We start from the raw sequence: 25,829 nt of genomic DNA, 5'->3' as shown, positions 1-25,829 counted from the left end.
ATCAACCTCTGGCAAAGGACACAACACTTCTTCATCACAAGCCTAACTCTGACAGAAAAGGCAGAAATGAGAGAACTGAATGAACAGAATCAAAGGTGAGGCAAGCCAGACGGAGTCACAGCAGCCACTGTGCCACCAGGAATGCCAGTGGCGAGAAAAAGAACTAGTCCTCAGAGCTGAGAGGCTGCACTGAGTATGAAACGCCAAAACATGCAGGTTACTCGACACCCAGCACCAGAGAGGGTAGTTAAGTGCCACTTAAGGACCTACAGACAGCTCCCCATGGTGGGTGGGAGGAGAAGGTCTTTGAAAGATCCTAATAAAATTCTTACCTTCTGTTAACATCTAAGATTACTAAAAAGGTGTGGTTTTGATGTTAAGCTCCAAGGACTCTAGCACTAACACACCGTGCTAAGTATCATTCTTTGGACCTAAGAGTCTGTTGTTAAGTCTAAGAGGTCATTAAAAGCAGTAAGTATAGGGGCAATATACAAAGTACAGAGTTAAATGGGCGCTTAAGAGGGGCACCTAGCCCAGTGGGAGTTTGGAGGTGGGTATGGAAGGAACAGAAAAGTCTTTCTTTAGTGCTGTGTACAGTGCTACAGAGGAAGGAACACTCACTGAAGAATACATGTTTCCACCAACTGTCCCCGTTCTCTTTCTCCTACGTAGTGTTTTTCCTTTTTCCCCATTCATTTCCATCAGCATGCACACATCATTTGAAAAAGTCTTCCTTGACTTCATATCCCTCTTCAGGTCCATCTCATTTCTTATTCTACTTTACACAATAATCTCTTATAAAGAATTAGTCTATATTCGAGGTCTACATTTCCTCCTTTATTATTCTCTTGAACGCTCCCCAGGCAGTCTTTCTTCCCCACCACAACACCAAAACAGCTCATCAAGGACCTCCCCATTGCCAAATCCAATGTCATTCCTCAGTCCTCACCTTAGTCCTTATTCTATAAGCAGCACTTTGAGAGACCTGATCCCTCCTTTCCGGGAACATTCCTCACTTGGTTTCCAGGACCCCACTCTCTCTTGCTTCTTCTCTACTTCACTGGCCCTCCCTCTGAGCTCCTCAATCTCTGCACACTGGAGTATACCAAGGGCTGAACCCCAAGACCTCTTTCCTTTATCTGCACTCCCCAGGTGATCTCATCTAGGCTCATGATTTTAAATGCCATTTATAGGGTAATGATTCCCAAATGTCATAGCTCTATCCCAGACCTCCGACTAATTCAAGTTTCATTTACTCAACTACCGTAACTAAAACCAAACTCGCTCTTCCTTTGATAGTTCTCCATTTCAGTAAATGGCAATTTCATTCTTTCTGCCTCTCAGGCCAAAAAGACCTCAGAATCATCCTTGACTCCTATCTTTCTCTCACAATCCACATTCAAAATGGCAGCAAAACCTGCCTCCTCTACCTTCAGTTTACATGCTAAGCCCCACCACTTCTCACCACCTGCACAACCAGACCACCTGATCTGAGCCACTGTTATCTCTCCCCGTCATTATGATCCCCCCCCACCCACAGCTTCAGCCTATTCCCCGCAGGCTATTCCCGTCACCACAACACATTAGGCAGGTGATGATCCTCCTCTGCTCAAAACTCAAATGGTGGGGAGTTAGTAACAACTGCGCAGAGGTGTGAAAGAGGTGAGGTGGCAAACCATGGGGAGTGTGGGGGAAAACACCCCAGGCAAAGAGAACAGCAAGTATAAACAGGGTTGATGTAGGAGTATTCCTGGATATCCAGTATTACTGGAGCAAAAAAAGCACTGATACTGCTCTGAGTCACCCAGAAACTATTCTCTATAGTGTGAGCAATTTCTACTAACCCCCTACAGGAACAATATGCCACAATCATTCATAAAATTAGTGAACACTACAATGGCTGCTACATCTATGTGGAATACTTGGTAAGTCATTCCTGGAGATGTTGAGACAGGTTTTTAGAAAGTATTCACGAATTAGAAAAGGTTGGTTGAAAAAAAAAAAAAAAAGAAAGAAAAGGTTGGTTGGACAGACAATATATAAGTCAAACTCATTCATTCCTTCTTCATTTTCAATTTTCAGAGGCAAACCACCTACCAATCAATAAATAGCCATTTCTACCTACTAGTCTAAAATGTCAATCTGTAAGTTAAAATGGCAATCTCAAAATTTAGTTTCTTAGACTCCTACATATATTTTTCAATATATGGCTCTTATATATATTTTTTTGAAACAACAAAAGAAGTGAAATATGAGATTCAAAAAATTAAAAGAACTCTTGTACATAAAAGGTAATCAGAAAGATAATTGCATATTTAGCACTTGGACTCATTGGAACTGCTAGTTATTTTAGTCCATGCACTGTATTTTAGTTCTTTTGCCCTTTTTTAGTTTGTACAATACATTTTTATTCTCCCAGCTATTTCAGACCAACATTCTTTTAAAAATGCTCAAACGGTCCCTTCATCCCTTCTCAAAATGTTGATCCTAGAACTAGTATAAATTTATGTTTATTGGCAACAGACTGATTTATTCAACTAAATTCATAATAAATGAAACTTAAGACTGTGAAAAGAAGCCAGTCTAATAGAAACCATAAAAGTGTTTTATGATCTCCAACTTTCAAGCTTACTATAGATTTTGTATGTTCCTACTGAGAGATTAAAGAAAACTTACCATGTTTCCCCCAAAATCAGACCTAACCAGAAAATAAGGCCTAGCATGATTTTTCAGGGTGACATCCCCTGAACCTAAGCCCTAATGCCCTAATGCGTCTTTTGAAGCAAAAATTAATATAAGACCCGGTCTTATTTTCAGGGAAACACGGTAGCACTTGTTTCTAATAGCACTGGAAATGTTGGCAACTAAGACTCAAGAATTCAGTTTACAATTCTTCCCCTGATTTTCCTTGTGACCTGTAAGCTAACCTTCCTCTGTGAAATTGAGTAAACGGTTATTTAAAATATATCTTAATGTAAAATTTGAGCTATACACATGATATGAGAAGCAAGACACAAGTGAAAAATCCTTTCCGAATTCTACCGCAGACAATGATTTTTTTCCTGTGTTTTCATATTTGAAGTTCCAACAGTTATTCAGACAATTTATGGTCACTCTGTTGTAACGTCAAAGATTGCTTCCATAGCAATCTTTTCTGTAAGCTGAAAATGAGACATTTAGATGCAGCCAAGTGAACAGAATAATTTGATTTTTTTTGTCAATCCTTGGTCAAATCTTCTCTTGGAAAGACATAAAAAATTATCTGACCTATGACTGTTAAAATGTCAGCCATTCCGCCAACTGCCTTAATGGCAATTTCCCCAGCATTAGCGATAAATATGTGCGTCCTTCCATTTTTCAAGTTATAGTACATTGGCAAGTAACTTAAACTAACAAGACTAAGTTTTGGCTCATATTTTACATTAAGATATGTTTTAAATCACCATTTACTCATTTTCACAGAGGAAGTTTAGTTTACAGGTCACAAGGAAAATCAGGGGCAGAACTGAAAACTGAATTCTTGAGTCTTAGTTTCCAATGCTATTAGAAACAAGTGCTAAGTTTTCTTCAGTCTCTCAGTAGCAAACCACAGAATGTATAGTAGGCTTTAAAGCTGGCAATCATAAAGCACTTTTTTATTAGGTCTAAGCATTTCTTCTGGTAATAGCAGCTGTGTCATAGTTTTCTCCTCCTTTTGGAGGTGACAGGCATCTTATGCAGAATGGATTCCAACCCCAGGTTGCTCTATAAAGGAAAATTTACTTTCTTTCTTAGACACTGTTCCCTGTCAACAAACAAGCTGCCATCTGAAATTGACTGTTCTTAGATAGCTAAAACTAAGAAATACTCGAGAATGGCTGTAACTTTAGCTGGGTGACAGCCTGCTAAGGGCAATTCTCCAAATGGACGTTGACAACCAATAGCTTAAGTCTGGACATTGTTCCTGGGCAAATGCATAATTATGTACTACATGTGAAAAAGAAAACCAAAATTAGTCCAATTAGAACATCTCATACTTTACAAAAAGGTTTTCTAAGATATACTATTTAATTTTCCCCAAAACTCTATTCAGTAGATCTAATTCATTTATACCTATTTTAGAAGTGAGAAAATTGAAGCTTAGAACAGTCAAGAAACTTGCCGACAGTAGTTGGGAGAATAATAAAGAATCAGAGCTCAATCTAAGGCTCAAGACCAATGCATCCATTCATTCCTATGAATTAAGAGCCTAAAATGTACCAGGCCTTATACTAGGTACTGCGTATATAATGAGTAAAAGAGACACGATCCCTGCCCTCCTGAAGCTTATACTCTAGTAAATCAGATAGTATTAACATAATACTCCTATAAATTATAACCTGTGAAAAATACTATCAAAGAAAGGGCAGGGTGTGCTGAGAGCGTATTTCATGAAGACCTGACCTGTCTAGGCTTGGGGGTTCATTTCTTTGAGGGACCATTTGAAAAGTCAAGTCAAAGACCATGTGAAAAAATAAACAATACCAGCCAGGAGAACTCAGAAGAAGAAAACTAATGAAGAGGGCTGGCTACACCAGATAGTAAAGCATAATATAAAGACACAATAATTAGAGCAAGGTAGAACTGGTGTTTCATCCACACACAGACCAGGGGCACAGAAAGTAAGTATAGAAATAAGCCCCAATACACTGAGTGTATGACTTATGGTGTCAGACAACTGGGTAGCCATCTAGGAACAAACAAAAGTTAGATCCATATTTCACATCATATATGAAGATTAAGTACAAGTAGATTAAAGATTTCCGTGTAAAAACTAAAATCACAAAGAATAAAACACTGATGAATGTTTTAGAACAGAGAATGTCTTTCTAATATGACTCCAAATTCAGAAGCGATAAAAGAAAAGATAGACACACTTGATTACCTGAACACAAAAAATTTGGGGATGACAAACCACCATCAGCAAAGTTAAAAGACAACTGACAAACTTAGAGAAATGTATTTGCAATTCTATCACAAAGAGCTAATGTCCTTAATGAATAAGAGATTAAAACCCCAAGAGAAAAACAGGCAAAGGCTATGTACAAAAAACAAAGTGACTCTTAAACATATGAAAAAATGCTTAACCTCACTGGTAAAAAGGAATACAAATTAAAACTAAACTGAATATAATTTTTCACCAAACATATTGGCAGAAATATATCAGCACTTTAAAGATATCACTGCACTGTTTTCTTACCATTGTTTTTTAAATTAATTAATTAATTTTAAATTAATTTATTGGGGTGACATTGGTAAATAAGATTATGTAAGTTTCAAGTATACAATATTATAAGACATCATCTGTATACTGAATTATGTACGTAGCACCCAAAGTTTAGTCTCCTTCTGTCACCATATATTTAACCCCCTTTGCCCTCTTCAACCTCCCCTCACCTCCCTTGCCCCCTAATAACCACCATACTGTTGTGTCAATGAGTTTTCTTATTTGTTTGTTTGTTTGTTTTATTCATTAATGTGTTACTTCCTGTTTTATATCCCACATGAGTGATCACCTCCATTGTTTTTGATGAAAAATCAGTGGTGACTCAAATAATTGTTCACCTACATATCAAGTATCATTTTTCTGTGGCTGCTTAAGATTTTCTCTTTATGTCTGGTTTTCAGTATTTTGACTATAATGTGCTTTGTTTGTTTTTCTTTACATTTGTCTTGGTTGGGGTTTGTTGAGATTTAAATCTGTAAATTAATGCCTTTTACCATATTTGGGACTCTCTAGACATTATTTCATCAAATATTTTCCTGCCCTCTTTTTATCCTATCCTCTCCTTCTAGGACTCTGCTTTCATGTATATTAGATGTTTTGAATTTGTCCCCTAAGCTCTGCTTTCCCTTCTAAGTGTTAACCTCCATCCAGGAGCTGCCTGCTTCTGACCACTCTCCAGCACCCTCAGGCATGTGGCTTTGTGTTTTGTCTAGAGCTTATAGTTATTTGTGGAAGGGTTAATACAAGAGAAGCTACCTGGTCTTTACGCAAAGTGGAATCTGACAGAAATCTACAAATATGTTAATACGCTGTTGACAACACCGTGGAGAAACAATCACTCTCATATATTGCTGCTGGGTTAATAAATTTGTATACTAAACTTTATGGAGGGCACTTTGGTGGTAATATTATAATCACATAAAACCTTTGACCCAGCAATTGCACTAATAGTTGTTTACCTTACAGACATGCTTGAACCCATGCAAAAGGACACGTACCAGATTATTTATTACACTGTTATTTGTAACAGCAAAAGATTTAAAACAACAAGAGAGTTCAGATTATAAATCACAGTTCAATTATACGAGTACAATGTAACAATATACAAGTCTTTTTAAAAAGAATGAGGGAGTTCTCTATGTGCTTATAGGCAAAAAGTCTCTGATCTATACAAAATCAAAAGCAAGGTGCAAAACAGTATATGACATATGTTACCATTTGCATAAAAAAGAAGGGAATATATATGGATTTGTATTTGCTTATATGTGCATAAAAAAATTCCGAAAAGCTACACTAGAAAAAAGCTATCCCGGTGCTTACATGGGGTATGAGAAGGAAAGAAGGTGGTATGATTTGGGTGGACACATGATAATGATGGGAGGAAGACTTTTCACTGTATAGTTTTCAACATATTTTGATTTTTGAATAATACATTATCTACTCAAACATTTTTTAAAAGGGATTTTAAATTTTAAATTAAAAGCATGTATAACAAGATGCTCATAATTCATGCATTCACTCATTCATGCATTCAACAAACATTTATTGAGCACCTACTGTGCCAAGCACCAGGCTAAGTAATGGCGATCTTAAGACCAACAAAATACAGTCTCTATCCTCACAGGGCTTAAAGTCTACTTTGAGTAGACAAATGTTACAGTGTGATGATCTGACAGAAATATTTACAGGATGCTTTGGAAGTGATTGAGTTAGGAGTCTTAGTTTCAGATAACATACGCAATTCCAATTCAAACTAACTTGAGCAAATAAAGATAATTTATTATTAGGACATGTGGTATCTCAAGGAATCTAAGATTAAAAATGTAGCCTGGCCTTGGTTCGAATGACTCTAAAACCCTCTGTATTGTCTCTTGGTCTCTTGTCTCTGCTCCTTCTGTGCTTCATCTTACTTTCTCTCCATGTAGTAACTTCTGATTCTTCTGACTAGTTAATATGAGGGGGGAAAAGCTTCCATCTTCATATGGTACAGATCAGTTACTCATAACAAGACCAATTTCACTCGGTACTAACCCCAAATTCCCAGGCAAGAATTCTGTTTGGCTTATGTGCCTCCTGATCTAATCAACACTATTTCCACAGTTCTTTATAGTAAAAAAAAGTTAATGTTACCATAAATTCACTGAAAATATTAATAACTGATAAAATAGGAAATACTTGGGGGCAGAGGAAGTTTTTGTACATTTCCCAAATGCCATAAAAATATCTGAGGGTTTTCTTGAAGAACATTTCAAATACTAGATTCGTATTTTTCCTTTTAGTACATGGAGACAAGGCTTTAAAAACCCAAGTCAGCTGTTCTTTTGAAGATACTTGTAGATTCCCTTCACGCTGACAAAAGTGTGCCTTGGTGATTGGGTCTTCTTCTGAATTCTTATACAGGCTGAATAAGCCATTTGAGACTTAATCTATCCAGCACTGCTATTTCATTTTTTACAAATATGTGTTGGGTCTTCTCAACACAATTTTAACACCTTCAAGAGCAAACGCTATGACTGGTATACTGCTCTTTTTTAATCCAAAACCTAGCACAGTAGACTTTCCATAAATGTACGTAAGTCCTACACTGGCTTACCCCTATTAAATTGCATCTTATGGGATTGGTGCAGCATTCTAGTGCATAAAAATATAATCTTAAATATTGACTCTGTAGCTTTTCATAATAACTATCTTTTCAAGCTCTGTGTTATCAGAACAAAATGAAAAGCATGCCTTTCAATACCCTAATAAAACAATGAACATAACAGGACCAAAGGAAAAGCCCGGTGACATTCCACAAGACACGTGATGCCTGACAAAAGTGTAGCTCTACCATAGATTCAAACAACTAAGAAAGGAGCATACAGTCGGTAAAATACTGGGGAAGAATGACCGAATGATGTCTTGAAAATGAAATAATCCAATTCAATGATATTCACCTTCCTTACAAGGGCCAAAGAAGTTTACCACGACTGTTTCCTGATTACCCAACTGACTACTGCATTCTTATGAAATGTGTGTAGATTATCCCCTTACAGACCTGAGTGTCATTTCTTTAAAAGGTGTTCAGAATGTTTTTACTTTCTACAACCTTCGAGGATATTTCTGCTTCTCCATAATTCCTCAAAGACACTACCTCTGAGAACACATCTGCCAGTTTCTTCAGTATCCTGAAAGTCTTCTCTAGACCTCCAGAAGGAGTGTAGCCTCGATTTTAGCCCAGGGAGACCCATTTTGGACATCTGACCCCCAGACCTATAAGACAATAAATTTGTGTTGTTTAAAGCCAGAAAGTTTGGAATAACAATACGAAACTAATATAGGCCCTGATGCAAAAAAATCTTGGCTCAAAATCAAGCTCCTTTCTTTCTGCCAGGGTCCTGCATTTATCCTCCAGATTCTCGGTCTCGACGGTTTCCATAGGCAGGCTGTCCTTACACATATTCCTGAGTCAGCACGCCAAGCTCGAATGCGTTTCATCCCTTAAAACTCACCTTTATCTCCCATTCCTTGACCAGTAACGAACTCAAATGCTATATTTTTATTTCTATAGTCTCAGCTCCAGGGTTTCGAATTTTTTTTCGCTTTCCCATTCCTGAATCACAAGAAAAGTTGGTCAGGAAATCAGGAAAATGGGCTCCATGAACCCAGGTGGTTGGCAGTATCAGCCATCACTTTGTGGAAACGATTCATTGTGGAGAACAGAAAAGAGTTTGTATCTCGGGATTCAGGAATGGGAAAGCGAAAAAAATTCCTGAGAACGGAACGGAATTCCAGCCCGGAAACCCTACTCAGCTCCCACTCCCACTAGGCCTTCCCTAGGCCTGGTCTGCTGTAAGCTTAACCTCTAACTGTCCACCCTGCCTTATTATGAGATTATCAGTTTCTTTACTTGCCCTGAATCCATAACCATTGCCCTAATGCTTACAAATTACTCAAAGGTAAATCAAAATAAACTGGGGTAATTATAGCAGGAGTGGGTTTTGTAAGTAAAGCATGGAGAATCAATAACATTGAATAGAATATTTTTAAAATACTATCAATTCAAACTGTCTGGCTGCTTTAAATGAATTTAAACTTCTACACCCAGATGAACTACAACGCAAGTATTAGCTGAGCCAATGAACAGAATTTCAAAATTTCTTAGTTCAGAAAAGGTACCTGGACATATTTAAATTTAGCCTTAATATTAAAAGAGCAAATTTGGGTGGGAAGAAAAATCATAAAGAATAAAGACCAATTAGTTTGACAGTGATTCTTGTTTTTAAATGAGTCTATCACAACTAAAGACAACACAAGTTCACCAACATGAAGTCATGCCAAATTTACCTAGCACCTTTTTTCGAGAGGACAGCTAAGTTGATTATTTAATAAGGGAAATGCTGGGGCTAGAGGATAAACTAAGTTCAAAAAAGTTTTCCTTATTATCCATGTGAACAGATTAAAGTTTCAAAATAATCAGTTTAAAACCTTAAACTCTGCACTGTTGGTAAAAATATACAATGGTGCAGCCATTATGGAAAACACTATGGAGGTGCCTCAAATAATTAAAAATAGAACTAGCAATATGACCCAGCAATTCCACTTTGGGGGATATACTGAAAAGAATTCAAAGCAGGATCTTGATAGAGATTAGCTCATCCATGTACAGTGCAGCTTTATTCATACGTAATAGCCAAGAGATGGAAGCAACCCAAAAATCCATCGATCGATGAAGGACAAACAAAATGTAGTATATACACATACAGAACACTATGCAACCTTAAACAATGAAAGAAATCCTGTCACATGCTACAATATGGATGAACCTCAAAGACATTATGCTAAGCAAAATAAGCTTAATGAGCTTAAGCTTAACAAGCTTAGCACAGTATCACAAGGAAAAGACAAATGCTATGTGATTCCACTTAAATGAGGTATTTAAAGGAGTCAAAATCATAGAAACAGAAAAAGGGTAGCTGCTAAGCGCTGGAGGGAAGGGGAATTAGTATTCAATGGATATAGAGTTTCAGTTTTGCAAAATGAAAAAGTGCTAAGATCTGTTACACAACAATGTGAATATATTTAATGCTACTAAACTATATACTTAGAAATGGCTAAGATGGTAAATTTAATTTTATGGATCTTTTACAACAATATAATTTAAAAAATAAATTTACAAAAAAAACACAAAAAAACAAACAAAACAAAAAACGTTGAACTGAATAAACAAGATAATTTGTAACAAGAATAAACTGTAGTCCTACTGATGCAAAGGCACTAATCATGTAGAAGACCTTGGAAACTATGTCCTTTTAAGAAAAAGCTGAAGAATAAGAGGAGGAGGCATATTTAACCTCAGTAAGAGAAAATGAAGTGAAACCTAAAAGCATTAACACAGAGAAGGGAACCTAAACTGACTCTGTGCTTAGAGGGTTCATTCATTCATTCATTCATTCATGCATGCAACAAATGTTCATGGAATGTAAACAATGTGGCAGGCACTGTCCTAGGTATTTATGATCTATCAGTGAAGAGAACAAAGATCCTGCCTTCATGGAATTTTACATTCCTGTGGGGAGAGACAGACAAACAACAAACATAATAAGGAAGTCTGGTAGGCTGCTTCTAAGTGGCTTCCAACAATCCCTGGTATTCATCCTCTTATGTAATTCCGTGTGTGTGTGTGTGTGTGTGTGTGTGTGTGTGTGGACTAGACTTCAGTAGAATATAGCAAAAGTGATGAGATGTCACTTCTGAGATTAGTTTAGGAAAACTGTGACTTCTCTCTTGCTCACACACTCTCGCTCTCTCCTGCTTGCTCTCTCTGGTGAAACCAGCTGACATCTTACGAACTTCCCTATGGAGAGGCCCTTAGAAGAGGCAAGGAACTGAGGGCAGCATCCAGCCAACAGCCAGCACTGAACTGAGACCCTCAGTTCAACATCCCACTAGGCAATGAATGGTACCAACAACCACGTGAAATGAATGAGCTTAGAATGGATCCATCTCCAGTGGAGTCCTGAGCAGACTGCAGCCCTGACTAATATAATACCCTGAGTGCAGCCTCTGACAGACCCTGAAGCAAAGAGGCTACACAGATTCCTGACAAAAATACGACAATATATGTTGTTTTAAGCCACTAAACTCTGGAATAATTATTTTATATGCAGCAACATATAACTACCGTGTTTCCCCAAAAATAAGACCTAGCTGGACAATCAGCTCTAATGCGTCTTTTGGAGCAAAAATTAACATAAGACCCTGTCTTATTTTACTATAATATAAGACCAGGTCTTATCTAACATAATATAAGACTGGATCTTGTATTAATTTTTGCTCCAAAAGACGCATTAGAGCTGATTGTCCAGCTAGGTCTTATTTTTGGGGAAACACAGTAATACTGTACGTTAATTACAAGGTATGTTAAAAAGAGATGGAAAAAGGGGCAGCTAGATGGCTCAGTTGGTTAGAGCGCCAGCTCTGAACAACAGGGTTGCCGGTTCTATTCCCACATGGGATGATGGGCTGCACCCCTGCAACTAAAGATTGAAAACGGCGACTGGACTTGGAGCTGAGCTGCACCCTCCACAACTAGATTGAAGGACAATGACTTGGAGCTGATGGGCCCTGTAGAAACACACTGTTCCCCAATATTCCCCAATAAAATTTATGGAAAGAAAAATAAGATGCAAAAAAATGTAGAGCCAGGTAAAGGTGGAGGTGTGCCAGTTACAGTTTTAAAAGGGGGTGTTACAAATACTTGCACGTGAATGTTTATAGCAGCATTATTCATAATAGTCAAAAAGTGGAAACCCAAATGTCCATCAATCGGTGAATACATAAACAAAATGTGGTATATATATCCAATGGATGAAATGAAGTACTGTAAAAACATAAAATTTTTTCTCTAGGATTCCAACAACAACAAAAAGAAATGAAGTACTGATACATGCTACGACACAGATGAACCTCAAATATACTACGCTAAATGAAAGAAGCCAGTCACAAAAGACCACATATTACATGATTCCATTATACGAAATGTTCAGAAAAGAAAATCTATACAGTAGAAAGTAGTTGAGTGGTTGCCTGGGGCTGGGGTGGGAATAAGATTAACTGTAAAAGGCATGAGGAATCTTATTGGGGTGATGAAATCATTCTAAAACTGGATTGTGGTGGTGGTTGCTCAACTCAGCAAATGTATTAAAACAACACTGCATTGTACCCTTAAAACAGGTGAATTTATGGTATGTAAATTATACCTCAAAAAAGTTGTTTAAAAAAATTGAGGGTATTAACACAGGCATCGCTGAGAATACAATATATGAGTAAAAATTTGAAGGGGGAAGGGTCGTAAGCATGTGACTATTTAGGGGCAATATGCCAGACAACAGGAAAGCCTATATACAAAGAACCTAGGGTGAGAGCACACCTGGTGTGTCTGCAGCCCAGCAAAGGTGCGAGTGTGGCTGGAGCTGGAAGTTTTTAGACAGGAAGGTAGGAGACGAAGTGAGAGAAGTACTGATGGATGGAGGATGGTGGTGACGGAAGTTGCACAGAGCATTCAATGCCACTGGAAGGACTTTGGCTTTTACCATGAGAGAAAAAGAGAGGTATGTATGAGAGTCCTAGGCCGAGGAGTGGTGTGATCTGACTTGCATTTTAAAAGGATCATACAATATGAAGAAACTACAAAAAGAAAGTATTGAATGTTCCATATAAGCTAGCTACCTCCAGAGTGACCTCTCTTAGCTGACTGGGAGACTGAAGAAGTTCTACAATGAAAAGAAGGGGAAACTTGTCAGTGTCTCAAAACATGGCCTGTGAGCCACTTGTATCAGAACCGCAAAGGGGGCTTGTTATACGTGCAGGTGCTCAGACTCTGCCCCGACTTCCGAATATCTGGGGCTGGGATGTGAGACGCCAAGTTTTACGAACTTCCCAGGTGACACCTTTGAGAAACACATGAACCAGGTAAACATTAGGGCCCCTTTAAACTCTCATGAGAAAGTATATAGGCAGCCTGAACCATGTTTATCTAAGGAAATGGCTAAGGTTTATTATAAACGGACATCTGAACTATTTATTTTATTTTATTATAAAGTGGCTTCCCCCCCATTCTCAAAATCCTTACCCAGTTGTTTTTTTTCCCAGCATAAATTTCCATGTTTTCTCCATACTGTGGCTCTTCCAGTAATGTCTGGTATTCAAACATGAGACGGGAGCTCTCACGGAGACGGCTGCACTGAAACTGGTGATACTGTTGGACAAGTTCCTTCACCACAAGTAGGAGACATTCAGGATTCGAAGGATTCCAGGAGGCAAGGTTCTGTAGAAGCCACAAACAAAAGACCAGTTAAAAATGAATTTTTGCGCCAGCCTGGTGGCTCAGGCGGTTGGAGCTCCGTGCTCCTAATGCTGAAGGCTGCCGGTTCGATTCCCACATGGGCCAGTGGGCTCTCAACCACAAAGTTGCCAGTTCAGCTCCCACAAGGGATGGTGGGCTGCGCCCCCTGCAACTAACAACAGCGACTGGACCTGGAGCTGAGCTGCGCCCTCCACAACTAAGATTGAAAGGACAACAACTTGACTTGGAAGAAGTCCCAGAAGTATACATTGTTCCCCAATAAAGTCCTGTTCTTTATTTAAAGATTTAAATAAAATCTTTAAAAAGAAAAAAAAGAATCTTTAAAAAAAATAAAGAATTTCATACAAACCTAGCATCACATTACCAAATCAATATAGGGGAAAAGAGAGATGAAAATCAAAAAGGCACAGACTATTCTTAATTAGTGATAAACTGAGAACTGCAATGAGAGGAGTCTTTGAGCTTGGGAATTTCTCTTTCCTTCTAAAAATCCTTGCAGAAAATCAAGAGGAATTCTATCATGAGTAGGAAGAAACAGTGAAGTGTAAAGTGGGGTAGTAATAAAACAAGAAACCTAAATATCCTAGAAGACCATAATTTTAGCTCTGGAAGACTTAATTTATTTCTTATTCTTTATAATTTTAAGTTTTTTCAATCAGCACCTAAATTCAGCATTATATGCTAATTTCATCAACTCAGATCCACCGACCATCTGCATCTGTAATACCAGATATAAATAAACACTCTGTAAACACTAGAGCCCCACAGAAACATAAGTGCAACGGTGATGGCTCAGACTGAAAAAGATAGGAACGGAGTAGGGAGGAGGGAAAACACAATTAGGAGATGCAAGGTTCAGAAAAAAAGATGAAGACAAGGGCTGTGGAAGTGGAAGCTTATGACCAGGAAAGCTGAGAATGAGGGAAAATCTATTAAGTATATAGTAGTTGTTAAGCTCACATTCATTCCTCATTCAACAAATATGGGTATTTACCAAGTACCTGTTGTGTATGAACCACTCTTCTTAGCAGTGCTGAGAACAAGCCAACCCCTTGCTCTCAAGGAGCTTACATTTTAGTGGGCCAAAATAAACAATAAACCAAGAATTCAATATATATCAGATGGTGATAACTGCTACTCAGAAAAATAGAGTATGCATCGCAGGAGCCGAGGAAGGAAGTGCTCCAAGGAGAAAGAAGTGATCAGCTGTGTCAAATGGTGTTTGCTAAGTAAGACGAGGCCTGAGAATTGACCGCTGGGTCTAGTGACACGCAGGTCCATCGTGACCTCAACAAGTGTTATTTTGGTGAGATAAAAACTTGATTGTTGAGGGTCTAAAAGAGAATGGGTAGAAAGAAATAGCAGATAGCTATACAGACAATTTCACATGGCAACTAGAGGGGAATTGGGGTCAAGGGAAAGTTTTGCTGGAATATTTGTAACCTAATGCAATGTCAGTGCAGAAAGTGTACAAACGTGATAATAGGCGGGTGGCAGAACAGCAGGAGGGAAGATAATGAACAGGTAGCTGGGAACGGGATCTCACAGAGGGTTGGTCTGAGAAATGAGCAGCGAGTCCATCCAAAGGAACAGGAGGAAAAGCTAAGTAAACGAGTGGGAGTGCAGGCAGGTTGTTCCATGTGGTGACAGAACCTGTGGCGGTTCTCTCCTGAGAGGTTATATTTTTCTTCTTGAAATAGGAAGGAAGGGCATCAGTTGAGAGTGAGGCAGGAGGAGTGGATATTGGAAGTTTGAGAAGACAGTGTGAAATAGTCATTTAGAAGAGTAAATGGACTGAGGACATGAAGGAGGAATTCCACATAGCACTGAAAGCTCCACTGAGGTGAGAGGCATGATTTTTGTGTGAGAGCAATTAGCATAAATTCCACTGCCTGGGTGCAATGTGGAGTGGGAGGAATTGGGATTTAACAAAGGTTGGGATTTTGCCAGACAAGTATAATAGATAGAAAGAGGAGCGAGAGATCTTAGAGGATTTGCAAAACAATGATTGTCAATTATGATTACGCAGTTTAGGCCAGAAAAAAGCCAGGCAAGTGCATAAGGGAAGTGAGAATTAGTTGAAAGGTGGTAGGACCGATTGTCCTGGTGGCTGGAAGAATTGTGGGAGTTGAGATATAAAAAGAATGGCAGGAGGTGTGGTCAGAGAATGGGATGTTTTCAACTGAGATGATGGAAGTGACCTGTCAATGGTATTGACAAGGTCTGGCTAAGAGTGTGCCTGGCTGAGGTACAGTGGAGGACGAGACCACTGACGGAAAGGAAGTTAGGGACTGAGAGGCCAGGGTGTTGGAAGGATCATTTACACAAACACTAAATCACCTGGAATCATGACGAGAGCAATAATGCAGAGAGTAACAAGGAGCCATGTGCTAAAATCTTCAATGAAGGTCTACAGAGAACAAGGAGGTTGTAGTGTGTCCCATAGTCTGATGGCTTGAGATTCAAAGCTGAGGATGGGGGTTTAGGAAAAAGGGAATGATAATTTCCTTGATAGCAGCATGGGAGATCATATATTATGATATTTTACGCAAGAGGAAACTGAGGCAAAAAGTAGTTCAATACCTTGTCCAAAGTCACAGGGCTATTAAAAAAATAAAGCTGGGTTTCTGAGAAGCAATTGGCTCCAAGTCGCCCTTGAACACACCAGATGTTCTTACACATTTTGGTCTCAGGAACATTTTACACTCTTAAAAAGTACTGAGGAACCCAAAGAGCTTCTGTATATATTAATTATATGGATTACATGTACTATATTAAAAATGAAATCTGAGTAAATTTTAAATATTTATTAATTCATTTTAAAATAACAAACCTACAATGTTAATCTAAAAACTTTTTAATAAAAGAACTATCTTTTTCTGAAAAACAGTGAGAAGCATGGCCTTGTTTTACATTCTTGCAAATCTCTATAATGTCTGGTTTTTAAAAAGAGCTAGATTCTCCTATCTGCTTATATATTCCATGTTGCAATATGTTGTTTTGGCTGATGTATATGAAGAAAATACAGCCTTATTCAAATATGTACTTTGAAAAGAGAGAAGTGTTTTAATAGACTTTTCAAGTAATTCTGGATATTCTTCTTTGATACTACACGAAAACTTAACAAGTGGTAGTTTCTTAAAGGTTAGCTGCAATATAGAATCTGAAGCCATATTAATAAATATTTCATACTCTTACATTAAATTCCACTTGTCTATCTTGCATTTTAAATGGCTCTTTGACCCATGTATGATTTTGTACCATCATGCACTGGTCATTAGAAAATCCTGCTTCACTGAGTTATGCAGATCTTCCAAATGTTGACACGTTTCATTTATATACCATCAAAAAGTCACATTCATTAACATCATGATCAATCTCATCAGAAAAGTCTTCTATCAAAGAAAGCAAATAAAAGTTAAAGAAATGCAGTGGGGTCAGATGGCTCAGTTGATTGGAGCGTGAGCTCTTAACAACAGGGTCGCTGGTTCGATTCCCACAAGGGCCAGTGAGCTGTGTCCTCCACAACTAGATTGAAGACAACGAGCTGCCGCTGAGCTGCTGGAGGGGCAGCCAGATGGCTCAGTTAGAGTGCGAGCTCTCAACAACAAGGTTGCCTGTTCAATTCCCGCCTGGACTTGGAGCTGAGCTGCACCCTCCACAACTAGACTGAAGGACAACGACTTGACTTGGAGCTGATGGGCCCTAGGAAAACACGCTCTTCTCCAATAAAAATTTTTTTTAAAAAGTTAAAAAGTTAAAGAAATGCATCCTTTAAAGCAGGGGTGTCCAAACTTTTTTCAACGGTTTTCACCAAGGGCCATATGCGGTAAAATACACAAACAGCCGGGCCACTCACTCGAGGTGAAGTACGTATTGCTTCACCTGGTTTATTTAAGTAAGCTAAATATATTTTTGAAATTTGCTGCGGGCCAATTAAAAATGGATTGTGGGCCGCAGTTGGCCCGCGGGCCACAGTTTGGACACCCCTGCTTTAAAGGGATAGTAATTACTTTGCTCTACTGTGTGGATTTAAAGGGACTAAATGACAATAGAAAAATCATTAAATGGTATTTATAGGAAAGATAGGTCTCAAGGGATGCTCAAATAAAGACTTGAAGAACCAAGGAAAAAGTAGAAGCTTTAGTATCGCAGTGACTGAAAGTGACCCTTGCTATGAAGTGATCTGATAAGAAGAGTACAAGTCCTGTCCTCACTGGCAAACCTTTGGACCTCAAGTGCCTGAAAATTCCTTTTGAGCTACTCAATAACAACATAATGTAGAACTTGAAATGATCATTATGTAGCTTGCTATGTATTTCTTTCAGAGATCAAATATTAATAGGAAAAATACACAATATTCCATGTCTTGGTCTAGTACTTCTTTTAAGTCCTTGTTCTAGTACAAAAATAAAAAGCTTTAGTTGCTTCATTAAAAAAAAAAAAAAGGTTTTTTTAATTGTATCATTTCTCGAGCTGTTTGCAAGTTACAAGCCTGTATCTACACACACACACACACACACACACACACACACACACACACACCAAAAACAATTATGGAAGCATAGAAGCTGGCAAACATCTCTTACCAATTTGAATTCATTTCAGTTGATTCAACCTAATTGTTAAATGCATAGTAAAGACAAGCCAATCAGTCCCTTTCCATTAAAATACAATTTCCCAATACATGGAAATGCACTTGACCTCTTTGGCCATTTAAATGCACACTTCCCCGGGAAATGACTTAGCTGAAAAACATCCCCATCAAGGGAGGTCCAGATATGCTGCTCAATAAGATAAAAATTCCTCCACTATTGCTACATGACCCCTTTTACTTATTAGGTAATTTGTGGTTTGAACCACTTTGCCTAGAAGGGGAGAACGTAGAAGATATACAAGATTTTGGTCACTTCCTAAGACTAGTACATATTTTAAAAACAGGTCTAGCAATGCAGGACTTCGGACCTTTCCCCTCTTTTAGGAAGGAGAAGGAGGAAAATGCCCAAAGCTTCTTCAGGAAAAGGGGGCAGGGGCATAAATTAACAGGCCTCTTTATGAAAAAGACAAAAATAGGCATTTCTCTTTTCACAAAGTTCATACTATACTTAAGAAATTAAACAAGAAATCTGAAATGGCTATGAAAAGTGGGCATCGACACATAATATATCAACAAAGAGAATAAACAAGAGAGTTCAAAAATGAGTAACAAAAATGCATTCAGAAAAAGTGATAAAACAAAAGAAAATAGACAAAAGCAAAAGAATTAACTATCATTACAAAACCTTATTCATTCTCACTAAACACCCATGAAGCAGTTCAGCAAAGGTATTATACCAGTTCTTTTTAAAAACTGGTTAACTAGAACAGTTGAGTAACTGCTGATACTCCTGTGGAAAACAACTGACAGTGTAGAATGTAAATCTGCCAACCCCCCCTCCATTCAGTTCAATAAAATATCATTTTCTAACCGAAGAATTGGCACCTGCCTCATTTGCGGTCATGACCTATCTCACGTCTAGTGATACTTCCAGATTCCCCATTTTGGTTCCCCTGTCCAGGCTGCCCGACCTGAGGGATTTTCCTGCTCGTGTGGCCCTCAACCTTCCCACATTTTTTCTGTCATAAATACAAATCGATGGCCCCACAGACTTGAAAAAACCCAACCAATCCTCAGTTCCTTATCTGAGCTTTCTTATGTCAGAAACATAGTGAGGGATGTTTTCAGATGTCTCGCTTACCTCCCATTCACGTTTCACTTATTCAAAACACGACTTCTCAGCCATGCTGAAGCAAATTCATGCACAAGGACACCAACAAATGAATAAAGTTGGGAAACACATACTAGGTTCATATCTTTGGGGAGATGAAGAAGGAAAATAAGCAACTTAGCAAATGAGCCCTGGGACCATCACTGCCTAATAATGGAGAGGGGAAACTTCAAAGGGAAAAGAAAGTTTCTTCTAAAAACATAAAGCTTATAATAAAAATTTTCAATTAAAGGATAAAGCACAGGAAATAATTAGAAATATTACTAAAAATTATCTAAAACGTCTTGCTACAAAATTGTGAACAACTGTTTAGCAATGTGCAAGACACAACACTGTATTGTATTATTTGAAAGTTGCTGAGACTAAATCTTAAAATCTCTCATCATAATAAAAAGGAAATCTGTAAATATGGGTGGTAATGGAGGTTAACTAAAGTTATTGTAGTAATCATTTCATAATTCACATATCAAATTAAAATGTTGTACACCCCAAACTAATATAATGTCACAAGTCAATTATATCTCAATAGAAATTTTTAAAACAATATATGAAAAATATGTAATCTTACTAAAGAATTGTCATTTTCCTGGTTTCTTCTTTTTCAAAGGCTAATGTTTCCTTGAAAAAGTAATATATGCATATGGTAAAAGAAATATTTTCCGATAGCATCAAAGAGTAAAAAGAACAAAACTAAGTCTCCTTCCAAACCTGGACTATCAGATTCCCCCCACTCCCCAAAAAGACTACTCAGTCCCCGAGTTCAACCAGCCCCCTTGCATCAGGCCTTGGTTTGAACTCATTAGCCTGACTTTTACTCCAAGATAGGGTCATGGGACTCACTGATTTGTCCTGCCCCTCACTCAGCATTCCCCATCAGAGAAGAAAATTGGGCAATAATTATGAAATAAAGTTTATATCTTAAATTAGTGAAGTTCTTTTTTTAAGCGTATAGCTAAGGCTGGTGAGGATGCAGTTTAATGAACACTTTTACACATAGGGTGCAAACTGCTACAAGCGTTTATTTCTATTTTTTTTCAAGAATCTTAAAAATGTTCATTCTCGATACCCCTAGAAATCCCATTTCTGGGAATCTATCGGAGAAAACAACAAAAATAAGCGGGGGGGGGGGAGCTCATAGACAAAAAAATATGTTATACATAGAGTCATTTCTATCATCCAACTGCAAATAACCTAAATACCTGATAAGAAATAGTTGAAAAACTATTAGTTATTCAAAGGAATAACATGCAGCCAACATGTTTATAAATACTGTGTAATAGCATAAAAATACTTTTGCTAAAATATTACACGAAGACAGATGTAAAACTATATCTACATAATGATCATAACTTTGATTATCCCCATCCCCTCCTGACCCTCCGCAGCGAAATCCACCTATGCATAGAAAAACTACAAGAAATGTTAACAACTGATGCCTACAGTTGGGAGCTATTTAGAAGAGGGTTTGTTTCCCCCTTCTTCCTCACTGCCTATATCTTCCAAATTTTCTGAGTATATGTTTAGATATATACATGTGTATGTGTATATGTGCACATATATAACACATGCACATACTTTCACACTGGAAAACATACATTTTAGAAAGAGAATAGGGCCGGCCCGGTGGCTCAGGCGGTTAGAGCTCCATGCTCCTAACTCCGAAGTTTGCTGGTTCGATTCCCACATGGGCCAGTGGGCTCTCAACCACAAGGCTGCCAGTTCGATTCCTCAAGTCCCACAGGGGATGGTGGGCAGCGCCCCCTGCAACTAAGATTGAACATGGCACCTTGAGCTCAGCTGCCTCCCGGATGGCTCAGTAGGTTGGAGCACGGGCACTCAACCACAAGGTTGCCGGTTCGATTCCTCAAGTCCCGCAAGGGAAGGTGGGCTGCGCCCCCTGCAACTAAGATTGAACATGGCACCTTGAGCTCAGCTGCCTCCCGGATGGCTCAGTAGGTTGGAGCACGGGCACTCAACCACAAGGTTGCCGGTTCGATTCCTCAAGTCCCGCAAGGGAAGGTGGGCTGCGCCCCCTGCAATTAGCAACGGCAACTGGACCTGGAGCTGAGCGGCACCCTCCACAACTAAGATTGAAAGGACTTACTAACAATTGTCACCCCAATAAATTAAAAAATTAAAAAAATTTAAAAAAAAAAGATTGAAGGGGCAACTTGACTTGGAAAAAAGTCCTGGAGGTACGCACGGTTCCCCAATGAAGTCCTGTTCCCCTTCCCCAATAAAATCTTTAAAAAAAAAAAGAGACTAGCATACTTCAAATCTTTCATTTCAAATCATTTCTCAATTTCAAAGTTTAAGAAATTCCACTTGCCATTTACGTATTTTATGAAGTCAGACTTCAACTATGTCTTCTGATCAACAAAAAGCCAATTCCATAGCCTTTTGGAGAACAAATCTTGCATCACTTAACTCTAAATAAATATGCTTCAAGTAACCTTGAACTTACTGTTTCTTAAATTCCAAGCCTCACAGAACATTTCCAGAAAGCTAACACAATATGCTATAATGTAATGGCCACAGTTGTAGGAATTTACTATGCTTTTCTCAACCAAAACTCTTTTGTGCTACATTCCTCGGAATGGAAGTCTTAGGAAATGACCAATGATATTTTACATTTCTCACAGAACTGTAATTGGACAGCATGAATTTTTAAAATGTCACTACATCTGGAAAATACAAAAGATAACAAACATTAATTTGCCATTTGACCTATTTATAAGAGGACTAAGTATTAACAGACATGGATGTCTACACTCTACAGTAGGACAGAGTTGTATAACTCCTCTAATATAGCATTCAAAATAATTTAAATGAAATTATCTTAAACATTGTTCTATATGTCCTAAAAATATAGCAACTTGTTAACTTCTTAAAATAGAGTTAACATAGCATAACATGAATTTGGGGGTGGGTGAGAGGAAAGTTGGATTAGGAGAAACTAACTTTGGGACTACACAGAGCAAGTCTACTCTCACTTCCATCTAACTATGCATCCTCCATATATGCACAGCCATGTGGCCAGCAAAAGACAACACAGCACTCCCAATCTTAGCCCTTAGATAGTTAACTGGCAGTTAATGTTTTGGGATTTTATTTTTGAGAAGATTCAACTATTAAGAACAAAATGGGACCATGGAAGAAGAGAATATTATAGTTGGATTCTGCTCCATTACAATATGTAGGGTACTCACAGAAATAAATTTGGGGAAGGCAAAAAATTAAGTAGGGTCATTCTGTAATCCTCAGTGGCTTTATTTTCAAATATTCTAATAATTCTCTTCATCCTTCTAAGCAAAGCCTCTAAGATTTGAGTTGGTTGCCATGATGTTTGATGCTGTTGTTAATTACAGTCTATGAAAACTCAGTGGATTCTGGGAAGCATGGAAGCTAAATCAAAGAGATGCACATCTCTACAGCCAAATGAATAGCTAAGGAGACAACCAACACTAGGCCATTTCTGTGATCAATGTGAGCTAGTAGAGGTCTTCCTGTGAGTACAGTTAAGTCTTCACACCTACTTAGGAACCGTGTCTGACAAGAAAATTGAATGTACTCTGATGAAATGTGGTGATTTGTGGCCTGTGTTCGGTGGCTACTGCTGGAGCCAGGAGTAATCCGAGTAGAAGGCACTCCAGACCTCACAAACCCTGCTTCAACTACAACTCCTCTGCCATTCTGTTTTTGTTTTCGTTTGGTTTGGTTTAGTTCTGATTTTGGTTTCGTTGAAGTTTTACCTAAGCTGTCATTTGAAAAAGAAATTTTTTTGGAAAAATGGATCCTGTCTAATAGTGAATACTTCAGTGACATCGTATGTTCCTTCTGCCATCCCTATTTGTGACCCTCTTCACCTTGATATCAGAAGCCCGGCTAAGAGAAATACAAAATCTTAAAATGGCCTGGAGGACCTTCAAGAAGATGTGCTGAAATGTTCTCTAGTTTTTAAGATGTTAGCTCCAACTCACCAATTAGACTACAAACACACAGCTTGTGCTTGGAGTAAGGGGATTTGTCTCCTTAAATCATACATATCTTGCCAGTAAACAAAGCGGAATTGACATCTCCTTAAAAAAATCAAGTCTATTTGGGGCCAGTCATGGAAGCTACTGGCTATGGTTCTGCCCCAGCTCTCTCTAGAGCTCTCCAAGGTTCTGACCTGCCTCTCAACTAACAAGCAACTTCCCTGGATGGTTTTTTGTTTTTGTTTTTTTAACTTTTTGTGACCTAGGATCTTTCTAAAGGGTTTTTTTTATTGCCTTACAGGATAGAATACAGCAGTTCTTCCCTGGTTTACAATCAATCAAATCTTCTGGCTCCTAATGGTAACGTGGTCCTGATCCTGTATACAGAACATGACCATTACATAGCCTTGGGAAGGACAAAGGTAATGTCTTGGGCAAAATATACAAATACCTTAGTAGCTAAAAAATAACTTTCCCATATGATTCTGTGATAGAACTGACAGACTCATGATAGAGAAAAGGCAAGATAGGGAATCTTAAATCTGAACTTTTTGAAATGCCATTCAGTAGGCAGCTTCCCCCACAGTTGCTAGGTAAGCACAACTTCCAATTAAAAGAGAAGTTCTGGGGAATCTTCAAATATCTACCAAGAGACGGCCTACTGGTGCATCTCACCAGAATTCCGCTAGCATCTCAATTTTGTGCTAGGGTGCCAGAATCACTGGAATTGGTATATTTTACTTATTTCGTTTCTTCCACAGGAAAGTATTCGATCTAAAATACACAAACGCACCACAAAATTATACCTTTGGCTCCATTTTAAAAATTGTAACATCTCTTCTTGCCCATCAGAAGTTGCTATAAGACTACCTTTCAGTTCTTCTTAAAAGGTGGCCAGGTCCATGTCATGTGGCACTGTCGCTTCAAATAGGTCTCGAGGATTACACAGCACATGTCCAAGTTCTGTTTCTTTCTTTGGAATTAGGGGTAAATAGATGGGAGGAAACAAGGGTGGGAGGGAGCAGGGGAAGGAAGGCATCTCAAACCACATCTCTTGATTCAGCCACATTCCTTGTTTATTAAGAGGAGGAAAGTACACAGCAGATACCTTTCTACCCTGGAAATCTCTTCAAGTGGAACAAATTTAAGAAGAAAGGAAAGAGTACCTTCCATAGAACCTTTACTAGTCTTTCTTCTCTTAACACTGCTCCAAGGGTATCCATTTGGAGAACAGAAATGGTATCTTTCCACACATGTGTAAAAGAACTAAGACTGGGAACACTAAAATCACTGAATATAAGAATGAACATAGAAAAAAAACAGTAGATTTAGTTATTTTTCAATAATAATATTCAACTCTTTGGAGAGTGCTAGATTGACTAGTAACTAAATCTACTCTATTTCTTCTATACAGTGTTGTCTCTACCTCTACAACTATAAGGTGCTATCCTTTAAATAAAAATCAAATCTATTTGATGCTAAAATGCTCAAGTTTTATACCTATTATTTCTCAGAAAAGAATGATAAAATAATATTAGTATTAAGTTCAGTTTTGGATAAAATGCCATTATAAACTAAAATTTCATTAATAAACTCTAAGCATTAGAAAATCATTTTATGTATTCAACAAAGTGTTTTTTTAAAAATTGAAACTTAAATTCCTTTAAGCTGAGAACATGAGTTAATCAAGACCCCCAACAATTGCCCCCCCCAAAAAAAATAATCCTCTTGTGGCCCCAGCTTAGCTGTGACTCAGAAATGACTTGCTATTTACCTGAGTCACAGATGCCACACACCTACCTTCTCAATCAACGCTACTCAGACTCGGAGAATAAAAGGCAACATTGCAATGGCAGAAAAGAAATTAGCAAATATGATTTCTAACTTAATTTAAATTGTTTTTCCTGGGGATGTATTTAAATTGTCCAGGTTGCTCGAATATCATCCAGGGATGTGATTTTGAGGGAGACAGCTTGTTACTGGTTTTCCTGGCTGTACTACAAGAAACAACAGTGTGAGCTTATTTTAAGTTAATGTGCGCTGCTGTGTTTCTTTACAAGAAATTAACTGCAATCATTTAGTTAAAGCAAATACTTTTATCAGGTTTCACTTTTCATTAGAAAATGTCTTCTGTCTTTTCAACTTAGAAGGTTATGAATTCTAATTTATTTCTACCCATAGATTTTAAGCTGGGAGCAAATTATTTAAATCACCAGTTGCTGACCCCTGCCCTAGATGATTTCCCTAGGCTAGACTTGGCCCCTGGGCTACAATGATTTATACTGGACAACTGCTTCTCCTCACCTTGGCTGAGCCCCCTGGACTGAATTCCAGACCTGCAGCATTTGCCAGACTTTCTTTTTAGTCAAAATACCAGTCTTGGGCCTTCCTGGCCAGTCGTCTTAAAGCCATTAGTGTCCTATTAACACAATCTGTATGTAAATGATTAGGGGAAACATCAACTGAAAAGGAGGCTTCCCCAAGCTCTTCCT

The 25,829-nt window shown here is 38.2% G+C and overlaps 1 protein-coding gene across 1 annotated transcript in view; it reads right to left on the bottom strand.

Moving 5' to 3' along the window:
* The window catches only part of BABAM2 (BRISC and BRCA1 A complex member 2), a 367,400-nt gene that overhangs the window by 238,691 nt on the left and 102,880 nt on the right, over positions 1 to 25,829 (bottom strand). Inside the window, exon 5 of the mRNA XM_019735370.2 lies at positions 13,359 to 13,553. Within this exon, the coding sequence (XP_019590929.1) occupies positions 13,359 to 13,553 (195 nt within the window). The remainder of the gene's footprint in view (positions 1 to 13,358; positions 13,554 to 25,829) is intronic.

Source organism: Rhinolophus sinicus, linkage group LG05 (genome assembly GCF_036562045.2).
Source record: "Rhinolophus sinicus isolate RSC01 linkage group LG05, ASM3656204v1, whole genome shotgun sequence".
Classification (NCBI taxonomy): Eukaryota; Metazoa; Chordata; class Mammalia; order Chiroptera; family Rhinolophidae; genus Rhinolophus; species Rhinolophus sinicus.
This window is presented reverse-complemented; position numbering and strand designations above follow the sequence as displayed.